The sequence below is a fragment of the Gobio gobio genome (genome assembly GCF_949357685.1).
Source record: "Gobio gobio genome assembly, chromosome: 3".
Taxonomy (NCBI): domain Eukaryota; kingdom Metazoa; phylum Chordata; class Actinopteri; order Cypriniformes; family Gobionidae; genus Gobio; species Gobio gobio.
This window is the reverse complement of record NC_137099.1, coordinates 61,939,759-61,951,215: the sequence shown is the minus strand read 5'-3', so window position 1 is coordinate 61,951,215 and position 11,457 is coordinate 61,939,759. Positions and strand designations below refer to the sequence as shown.

At 40.4% G+C, this 11,457-nt stretch overlaps 2 protein-coding genes across 5 annotated transcripts in view; one reads left to right on the top strand and one right to left on the bottom strand.

Moving 5' to 3' along the window:
* Positions 1-11,457, top strand: part of LOC307124221 (uncharacterized protein) — a gene marked incomplete at its 3' end in the record, with an annotated part of 717,433 nt that overhangs the window by 432,697 nt on the left and 273,279 nt on the right. The gene's annotated exons all lie outside the window — the stretch shown is intronic.
* The window catches only part of LOC307122988 (B-cell receptor CD22-like), a 106,260-nt gene that overhangs the window by 1,819 nt on the left and 92,984 nt on the right, over positions 1-11,457 (bottom strand). For all 4 annotated transcript variants that reach the window (XM_079811350.1, XM_079811352.1, XM_079811349.1 and 1 more), the window contains 6 exons: positions 10,094-10,351; positions 7,762-8,019; positions 5,047-5,304; positions 2,293-2,377; positions 2,079-2,124; positions 1,645-1,766 (listed from right to left, as the gene is read on the bottom strand). In XM_079811350.1, coding sequence (XP_079667476.1) covers positions 1,683-1,766; positions 2,079-2,124; positions 2,293-2,377; positions 5,047-5,304; positions 7,762-8,019; positions 10,094-10,351 — 989 coding nt within the window. In that variant the 3' untranslated portion in view covers positions 1,645-1,682. The remainder of the gene's footprint in view (positions 1-1,644; positions 1,767-2,078; positions 2,125-2,292; positions 2,378-5,046; positions 5,305-7,761; positions 8,020-10,093; positions 10,352-11,457) is intronic.

Here is an 11,457-nt window from a genome sequence, read left to right as displayed (position 1 = left end):
GTACATATGTGTCCACACTACAGGGTGTTAAAAGTAACACTTAAGAAGTGTTAAAGTTAATGAGATAATTAAGTGATTAATTAAGTTATGATTGACCATTAGTGATGAGAAACACAAGAACTACAACTGACTTCAGCCAGAGCTTTAGATGAAATCAACTGAAGATAAAAGAAGACATTAAATCTCTGAAGATCTCAGCAGAGGAGGATTAAACAACTCCACAAACAACATTACCAGCTTCACACATTACTAACCAGACTGACTTTATTTCTGTCAGACGACTACAGAAGCTCTTACTGAGGTTTAGATGTTGATGATTTATTAAAAATAATAGTTTTGTTTGACGCCACCATTATGGTGATCAGTGTTGCTTTAGTTGGGTTCTTGACCCTTGACTTGTCAGCATTTTTCTCTCTGTCTGCTGTAACTATTTGTTACAGTGAGAACAGCAAGAGAAAATTGATGATGACAAGTTGATGACAGATGAAGTTGACTTGTTGTTGGCTTGTTGTTGGTGATACAGTTGTTATCATCATATAGTGCCTTATTTGCTGATCTCCTGGGAGTCATTGATTATAGTAGCCTTGTGACTTTACAGCAGGAGATCCAGCAGCGTTTTCATCAGATAAACTGATCAATGTTTAAAACATGTACATAAATCTTGTTTTCCGGTTTAATAACACATCACACAATAAGCACTTCTATCTCCTGCGAGATTAACTCACACACAGACATCAAGAATCAGCCTATGAATCTCAACAATGGTGACATGCTTCATGCTGCAATGCATTCTGGGTGCATCATGCAAAACTCCTCCATGGCTCCCAGAATGCATTGCGGCATGAAGCATGTCACCATTGTTGAGATTCATAGGCTGATTCTTTATGTCTGTGTGTGAGTTACTCTCGCAGGAGTTAGAAGTGATTAGTGTACAATCTGCTTTAAAACATATTCGGCTTTATTGATTAAAACCAATCTGGATCTTTCCTGGAATCACAGTAAAAACAAAGTTATCTGTGATTTAAATCACAATACAATGATCATATTCTTATCACTAAGCAGTCAACAGCATCTGATTGTGTTTACTCTTACTTTTCTTGCCATTGCAAACTCAGTTACAGCAGTCAGAGAAACACTAACATTAAAATGTCATCAAACTCCCCAGCTAAAGAAAACACTGATCACCATGATGGTGACATTAAAAAAGTTTCAACACAAAATAAACAAAAAAGTAATTCTCAATAAGAGCTTCTGTAGACGTCTGACAGAAATAAAGTCAGTCTGGTTAATAATGTGTCAAGCTGGTAATGCTGTTTGTGGAGTTGTTTAATCCTCCTCTGCTGAGATCTTCAGAGATTTAATGTCTTCTTTTATCTTCAGTTGATTTCATCTAAAGCTGTGGCTGAAGTCAATTGTAGTTCTTGTGTTTCTCATCACTAATGGTCAATCATGACTTAATTAATCACTTAATTATCTCATTAACTTTAACACTTCTCAAGTGTTACTTTTAACACCCTGTAGTGTGGACACATATGTACACTGAGGAGTGTTAATTTAACACTGGGGATTTTGCTGTGTAGTTAAGTTTCTGCTGGTTAAGTTGGTGCTAGTTAAGGTGGTGCTGGTTAAGATGGGTTTTCTCACCTCACGGCAGCATCAGGCTGATGAACTCTTATTTAATCTTACATACATTCATTTTCCTCTGCTCTCTTCGTTTCTGTGATGTTGGACAGTTGCGTACTGGACACGCCATGATAGAGATTATTCTGAATTAAAAGAAAATAAATACACTCCTGATTTAAATGCTAATGATTATCAAATGATTAGACAACCAATTTACATAAATATATCAGAGATTAGAATTAAACCATGGAAAAATCACACCATATGAGAGCACTTCACATTGAGTTGATATGCATTGGTCTACAAAGAGGAAAATTTCATTTTATGAAAGTTTTTACTTCTGTTATTAAAGACTTTGATAAGGTTCACCACAATCCACACAGTTACAGTCAGAAACAGATAACGGCTGATCGATTGATTCTCTGCTTCTGTAAAGTCATGTTTAGATGATTTACCTCTTTCATTCTGTGATCTTCAGTTTTAACACTCCTTCGTTTCCTCCTGTTATAATGACAGACATTAACAGCATATGGACGAATGTATTAAATCAAGAGAAAATATGATGCTGTTTTTAAAGATTACTAATAATCAAACACAAATGAGCCATGTTCTTCTACATCAGACCAAAAGTGAACTTATACAATCACTGCAGTTTTTTATTGCACTCACATTATAAACAGGATGATGATGATGAAGAAGATGAAGAATAATCCTCCAGATGTCGCTGTGATCACAATCACATTCCTACAGAAACCTACAGAAGGAATGTGAATTGGTTTGTTTAAAATTAGACGTTTCAAGCTTTCTATAGGCCTATTTCTCATGTCTGTGAGGTAAATAGCCTACACTCTCAAAAAAAAGAGACATTTTACCTTTTAACCCTAAAGGGACCTTCGGGACAAATTTGGGCAAAATCTTTTTTTCTTTAATTTTAAAAATACTTCCCTTAATTGAACGGTACGCTTAGCTACTTTTTCTAAGTTTGCCACCTGAACACAAAAAAAATTGACTCGATTTTACAATGTTAAGTGGTTGAAAAAAAAAATCCTTCATTGGGCCTTCGTGGACAAAAATGGGCACCCATAGAAATGAATGGGAATTTAATAGATTTCAGAGCTTTTTTTAAATTATTTGTCCAAAAAAATTTAATAAATCCAACACATTGCAGATCATACATACACATAAATGAAGGGGTGAGTCTTTACAACATTCTGAATGTGGCAAATATTCACAAATGCACACACACACACACACACACACACACACACACACACACACACACACACACACACACACACACACACACACACACACACACACACACACACACACACACACACACACACAAACATTCAATGAGCCTATAAACAAGGCTTTTTTTATTCATTGTGTCACTCACACATACAAAAACAAAGAATTGAATGAGCCAATGATAGAGAGCATTTATTTTGAATGTGCCAATCAGCCACTGCAAGCGTGCACGCACGCACACACGCACACACACACACACACACACACACACACACACACACACACACACACTTCAAAGTCAGATCAAAGCACTGCTGCAAGATTTGTTGCTGCTTAAATTCATTTTAAATATACATAAATAAAATATATAAAATATATATTTTACATAAAAATATGGTACTTTTAGTGGTATATAAATTAAAAAATACAAGAAAAATAAAATAAAAAACTGCATAAATTGATAGTTTTTTATATTATTGAAGACATTGATATAACATTTATTTCAAAAAATATTTGGGATCACACCTCAGACCCCCATGCCCAAATGTGTCCACGAAGGTCCAATTAAGGGCTGTAATATGAAGGTCCCTTGAGGGTTAAGGTACAAGTGGCCGTAACTGGGGTGGTACCCTTAAAGGTGCACTATGTAACATTTTTTTCAGTAAGATATCCAAAAACCACTAGGCCAGTGTTATATATTTTTTTCAGTTGAGTACTTACAATATCCCAAATGTTTCCAACTATTTGTAAATCGTGAGAAAATTGCTATTTTAACCAAGGAACCAGGACGTGTGAGGGCGTCCCTCGGTTTCCAATTTTGCAGAAACACTTAACTCTTACTGCAGTGCTGTGTTACCTCATACTCATGATTGGGAAGGCGGAAGTGGTGCTGGCGACTGTGGCAAAATAAAAGTCCCGCCGGCGACTATGCTATAATAAAGGTCCCGCTGCTCGCGAGGCTTGTGTTGCGCTCTTCTCATTAACCATCACTCCTGCTCCTGCTTCATACTACAGTAACGTTAATAATCACATCCATGAACATGATTTCTGCCCGAGTCCTATCCCGATTCTTTTCCACCGGCTGTGAGGTGAAGACCACTTTTCCCAATATTCTGCGCTCAAACTTGGGGTCATCAAACTATGCCTTTGTTTTGAATAGGCGACCTCTAGTGGACGGAAAAGTTATATAGTGCAGCTTTAAGGGTAAATTTTTGTACCTCTAAGTCAGAGGTAGGCAAGTTTGGTCCTAAAGAGCTGATATCCCGCAGAGTTTAGCTCCAACCCTAATAAGCCACCACAGTATAAAACTCATGGCTCCCAGCATGCATTGCAGCATTAAGTATGTCACCCTTGTTGAGATTCATATGCTGATTCTTAAATATCTGTGTGCGTCTAAATGTTCGTTGGAACTATGTTTCGGGAAACACAGACTCGTGTTAAACTATGCTTATAATGACGGAACTTGAGACGCGAAGTTAGCTAACAACGTTTCGGGAAAAGCACCCCTGAGCGCCACAGCGCTCCGCTTCGCTCATTACAGGCTCGTTCTCATCCGAACGCAAAACAGAATGTAGCTGTCGGTCGCACTACACCGTATTTATTTGCACATATATCTTCTTGAAGCCCCTCACCGAAAGCATAACTAGTCGATCACGAGTGGCTCAACAGGTAGATCTATAGATAAACTCATCTTTCAGGCATTTGACCGACCGGGTTGACACTTCAGCATGAGAAATCGGGGGTGTGGCCTGTGAGCGTGTGAAACCAATCAAATGCATGTGTCTCACGGCCAATGTGTGAGAGTTGGCAGCTCTGGGTATAAACAGAAGCATTGAGTGACCGCGTCAGAGCCGTAATGCACCGCAGCAGACGGGTTACACACTACAGCCTCATGTGCGATCCACATCTCTGGGCATAACCGAAGTAAACTAGTGTTTTTCCGCCACAGCCAATCATGCTGCTTGCTTATTGTCTCTCTGACATTGATGAGATTAACCCCTTAGGTATCGAAATTTGGTATCAAAGGACAAGACATTTTACGATACTCAATGGTATCGAGGCAATTCGGTCGTGCCTAAAAAGTATCAAACATGATACTCAGCCTTAATTAACAATAAATTTTACAAAATGAACTTATATTTGTGAACAATGTGCAGATGATCATTAACTCACACATGATGTTTAGAGTCACAGCATCAGAGTATTTCTCTCCATGTTCATTGATGGATCTGCACTTGTATTCTCCACTGTCATCAGAGCTGATCTTTGAGATTCTGAAGATTCTTCCAGATCTTACAATCGTTCCTCCTTTAAACCAGCTGAAGGTCAGAGCAGGAGGGTTTGAATCAGTGCTGCAGCTCAGAGTCACTGAATCTCCCTCCACTATTACACCAGATGGACTGATGGACACTGAGACGCTCTTTGGTGGATCTAAAACATAGAAAAATTAACATTAACAATAGGGTTGGGTATCGGTTAAAAATTTTCGATATCGTTAACGATACCTTGACTTCGATACCGGTTGCTGAACGATTCTTTTTTTGATACAAATTAAATTTTTCCATTTTAATAAGCCTCTCCTTGAACTGTCACCTTATCGTGGTGGAGGGGTTTGAGTACCCGAATGATCCTGGGAGCTATGTTGTCAGGGGCTATATGGCCCTGGTAGGGTCTCCCAAGGCAAACAGGTCCTTGGTGACAGGCCAGACTAAGAACAGTTCACAAACCCGTTATGACTACAATCACAACAAGGACGAGACGTCGCCCGGCAAAGCTCAGCTAGGGCCCCACCCCGGAGCCAATGATTCTTTTTTTCTTTTTTTAAGTTTTCTTTTTTCAGTTTTACTTTTTTTACTTACTCATAGTTTATTAAGGGCAGAATATATGCCTCACGCTCAAGCACTGGCAAAAGTAGCCTAACGATTATGAATGTAAAAATAACAAGGAGAAATTTTTGTTAATTTTTTATAAACTAGTGTTTTCTGAGTCCGTGTTGGCTACAAAGATGAAGTTGATGATGATGCCTACTCATCATCTCAGCAGTTGTGAACGTGTGCACGCCTAGAGAAGGAATGTGAATTGGTTTGTTAAAAATTAGACATTTCAAGCTTTCTATAGGCCTATTTCTCATGTCTGTGAGGTAAATAGCCTACACTCTCAAAAAAAAAAGAGTACAACATTTTACCTTTTAAGATACAAGTGGCCGTCACTGGGGTGGTACCCTTAAAGGTGCACTATGTAACATTTTTTCAGTAAAATATCCAAAAACCACTAGGCCAGTGTTATATATTTTGTTCAGTTGAGTACTTACAATATCCCAAATGTTTCCAACTATTTGTAAATCGTGAGAAAATTGCTATTTTAACCAAGGAACCAGGACGTGTGAGGGCGTCGCCTGTCAATTACGTCATATCTGCGTTACCCTCGGTTTCCAATTTTGCAGAAACGCTTTACTCTTACTGCAGTGTGAACAAGTGTCATAGCAGCAACCGAGAGAACGCACAGAGTAACGTCATAACATCATTTTCAACACACTCAGATGTGTCTAATATGATAAACAGAGCTGCGTTACCTCATACTCATGACCGGGAAAGCGGAAGTGGCGACTGTGGCAAAATAAAAGTCCCGCCGGCGACTATGCCATAATAAAGGTCCTGCTGCTCGCGAGGCTTGTGTTGCGCTCTTCTCATTAACAATCACTGCTGCTTCTGCTTCATACCACAGTAACGTTAATAATCACATCCATGAACATGATTTCTGCCCGAGTCCTATCCCGATTCTTTTCCACCGGCTGTGAGGTGAAGACCACTTGTCCCAAGATTCTGCGCTCAAACTTGGGGTCATCAAACTATACCTTTGTTTTGAATAGGCGACCTCTTGTGGATGGAAAAGTTATATAGTGCAGCTTTAAGGGTACATTTTTGTACCTCTAAGTCAGGGGTAGGCAAGTTCGGTCCTAAAGAGCTGATGTCCTGCAGAGTTTAGCTCCAACCCTACTAAGCCACCACAGTATAAAACTCATGGCTCCCAGCATGCATTGCAGCATTAAGTATGTCACCATTGTTGAGATTCATATGCTGATTCTTAAATATCTGTGTGCGTCTAAATGTTCGTTGGAACTATATTTCGGGAAACACAGACTCTTGTTTAACTATGCTTATAATGACAGAACTTGCTAAGCGAAGTTAGCTAACGACGTTTTTGGGAAACCCACCTCTGAGCGTCACAGCGCTCCGCTTCACTCATTACAGGCTCGTTCTCATCCGAACGCGAAACAGAATGTAGCTGTCGGTCGCACTACACCGTATTCATTTGCACATATATCTTCTTGAAGCCCCTCACCGAAAGCATAACTAGTCGATCACGAGTGGCTCAACAGGTAGATCTATAGATAAACTCATCTTTCAGGCATTTGACCGACCGGGTTGACACTTCAGCATGAGAAAGTGGGGGTGTGGCCTGTGAGTGTGTGAAACCAATCAAATGCGTGTGTCTCACGGCCAATGCGTGAAAGTTGGCAGCTCTGGGTATAAACAGAAGCATTGACTAGAGTGACCGCGTCAGAGCCGTAATGCACCGCAGCAGACGGGTTACACACTACAGCCTCATGTGCGATCCACATCTCTAGGCATAACTGAAGTAAACTAGTGTTTTTCCGCCACAGCCAATCATGCTGCTTGCTTAATGGCTCTCTGACATTGACGAGATTAACCCCTTAGGTATCGAAATTTGGTATAGAACGACAAGACATTTTACGATACTCAATGGTATCGAGGCAATACGGTCGTGCCTAAAAAGTATCAAACATGATACTCATCCCTAATTAACAATAAATATTACAAAATGAACTTATATTTGTGAACAATGTGCAGATGATCATTAACTCACACATGACGTTTAGAGTCACATCATCAGAGTATTTCTCTCCATGTTCATTGATGGATCTGCACTTGTATTCTTCACTGTCATCAGAGCTGATCTTTGAGATGCTGTAGATTCTTCCAGATCTTACAATCGTTCCTCCTTTAAACCAGCTGAAGTTCAGAGCAGGAGGGTTTGAATCACTGCTGCAGTTCAGAGTCACTGAATCTCCCTCCACTATTACACCAGATGGACTGATGGACACTGAGACGCTCTTTGGTGGATCTAAAACATAGAAAAATTTACATTAACAATAGGGTTGGGTATGGGTTAAAATTTTTCGATATCGATAACGATACCTTGACTTCGATACCGATTGCTGAACGATTCTTTTTTTGATACCAATTAAATTTTTCCATTTTAATAAGCCTCTCCTTGAACTTCACCTTATCGTGGTGGAGGGGTTTGAGTACCCGAATTATCCTGGGAGCTATGTTGTCGGGGGCTATATGCCCCTGGTAGGGTAAAAGTAAAAGTCCCGCCGGCGACAATGTCATAATAAAGGTCCCGCTGCTCGCGAGGCTTGTGTTGCGCTCTTCTCATTAACAATCACTCCTGCTCCTGCTTCATACTACAGTAACGTTAATAATCACATCCATGAACATAATTTCTGCCCGAGTCCTATCCCGATTCTTTTCCACCGGCTGTGAGGTGAAGACCACTTGTCCCAAGATTCTGTGCTTAAACTTGGGGTCATCATGCGCCAGCAGTACAGAAGAGTCCACTAGGTGGCAATACGCACAGTATTGAGCACAGTGTTCAGCCGTCGAAGAAGAGTGTGAAAAGACTGGTTTAAAAACAACACACTTGAAAAAAAGAGAACATTTTTGATTCTTCAGTGTTTCTTCCAAACTATGTTGCAATGGTGGATGCACTTCAGTTCTTCTCCGATAATGCCCAGCAAATGTCCCGTTGATGACAGGACTCAGTGCTGCCCTCCGATGTCTGGTAGAGCATAGGAAAAAAAATTTCTGCGCATGTGTCGAACGCGATCATCCGCCTGCATCCGTGGTGAAGTATACTTTGAAAGACGCGCGGACAGGGCTGCGCGCATGATGCGTCCCGGCGCGGTAAGTGAAGTATACCCCGGGCTTAACACGGTAGCATAATGAGGGTCCCTAGATGCAAACCGAAGCATTGAGAACTTTGTAAGTGTACAAACAGTTTAATAAGAAGATACTTTATAAAGACAGTACATTACGCATATACAGACAGGAGCCATCTTGGAAAACAGTCTTGACGAGTCGAGCCACGAACGCTGTGCTAAGTGAGCTGGTCAATAGGAATTAAAGGTCCCGTTTTTCGTGTTTTTTTTAAGCTTTGATTGTGTTTACAGTGTGCAATATAACATGTGTTCATGTTTCGCATGTAAAAAAACACAGTATTTTTCACACAATTTACTTATCTGTATACTGCTGTTTTCACTGTCCTCAAAACGGCTTGAAAGATTTCCCTGTTCTATGAAGTCCCTCCTTCAGAAACACGTAACGAGTTCTGATTTTGCCAGCGGTTCCCGTGTTGTGATTCGACAGCAGCTTAGGGCACGCAGAGCGCACGTTACCGGAAAGGTCACGCCTCTCACCATAACGGGGATGCATGCGCTCAATGATCTCTAAGTACAGCGTCCCTGGGAAAGCCAAACAAAGGTGACTTGACTCCGGGATGAAAATAACAGCGTCTCGACGACATGGCAACAAACAAACTATACGAACGCAACCGAACGCAACACTTCCTATTCTCCACGCGGGAGCAACAAGACCACGCCCCCTTTTTCGCGTGTTCTTGTGGGCGGAGGTTAGTCGACATACTGCTCTACTGACGTAATTAAAGCAGGAAATACCAGGATGTAGTCCTAACCAGCCGTTCGCTGTAGGCTTTGAAAGGGAACTTCTGTTAAATAAAATATCTCGCTTGGCATTGAACTTTGAGCTTTATAATTTTACAGGTATTATATATGCTCTAACAGCAACATTCCACACTAACTAAAGTTTGAAAAATGGGATCACAAAGAACAGGACCTTTAAGTTCATCTTAGCACAGCGTTCGTGGCTTGACTGTCGAGACTGTTTTCCAAGATGGCTCCTGTCTGTATATGCCTAATGTACTGTCTTGACGAGATTAACCCCTTAGGTATCGAAATCCGGTATCGAACGACAAGACATTTTACAATACTCAATGGTATCAAGGCAATTCGGTCATGCCTAAAAAGTATCAAACATGATACTCAGGCCTAATTAACAATAAATATTACAAAATGAACTTAGATTTGTGAACAATGTGCAGATGATCATTAACTCACACATGACGTTTAGAGTCACAGCATCAGAGTATTTCTCTCCATGTTCATTGATGGATCTGCACTTGTATTCTCCACTGTCATCAGAGCTGATCTTTGAGATGCTGTAGATTCTTCCAGATCCTACAATCGTTCCTCCTTTAAACCAGCTGAAGGTCAGAGCAGGAGGGTTTGAATCACTGCTGCAGCTCAGAGTCACTGAATCTCCCTCCACTATTACACCAGATGGACTGATGGACACTGAGACGCTCTTTGGTGGATCTAAAACATAGAAAAATTAACATTAACAATAGGGTTGGGTATCGGTTAAAATTTTTCGATATCGATAACGATACCTTGACTTCGATACCGGTTGCTGAACGATTCTTTTTTTGATACCAATGAAATTTTTCCATTTTAATAAGCCTCTCCTTGAACTGTCACCTTATCGTGGTGGAGAGGTTTGAGTACCCGAATGATCCTGGGAGCTATGTTGTCAGGGGCTATATGGCCCTGGTAGGGTCTCCCAAGGCAAACAGGTCCTTGGTGACGGGCCAGACTAAGAACAGTTCACAAACCCGTTATCACTACAATCACAACAAGGATGAGACGTCGCCCGGCATAGCGCAGCCGGGGCCCCACCCCAGAGCCAATGATTCTTGTTTTCATTTTTTTAGTTTTCATTTTTCAGTTTGACCTTTTTTACTTACTCATAGTTTACTTAAGGGCAGAATATATGCCTCACGCTCAAGCGATGGCAAAAGTAGCCTAACGATTATGAATGTAAAAATAGCAAGGAGACATTTTAATTTTGTATTAAAAAACTAGTGTTTTCTGAGTCCGTGTTGGCTACAAAGATGAAGTTGATGATGATGCCTACTCATCATCTCCATTTACATTTTACATTTATATTTATGCATTTAGCAGACGCTTTTATCCAAAGCGACTTACATTGCATTCAAGGTACACATTTTTTAACATTTTATCAGTTCTTGCTTTTCCTGGGAATCGAACCCATGACCTTGGCGTTGCTAGCGCCACACTCTACTGTTTGAGCTACAGGAAATCTCTGCAGTTGTGAACGTGTGCACGCCTACAGAAGGAATGTGAACTGGTTCATTTAAAATTAGACATTTCAAGCTTTCTATAGACCTATTTCTCATGTCTGTGAGGTAAATAGCCTACACTCTCAAAAAAAGAGTACAAAACTGTACCTTTTAAGGTCACTTTTTGTCACTGGGGTGGTACCCTTAAAGGTGCACTATGCAACATTTTTTCAGTAAAATATCCAAAAATCACTAGGCCAGTGTTATATATTTTGTTCAGTTGAGTACTTACTAGGGATGCAACAATACAGTTAGTTAACCGGTTCAATACATACCTCGTTT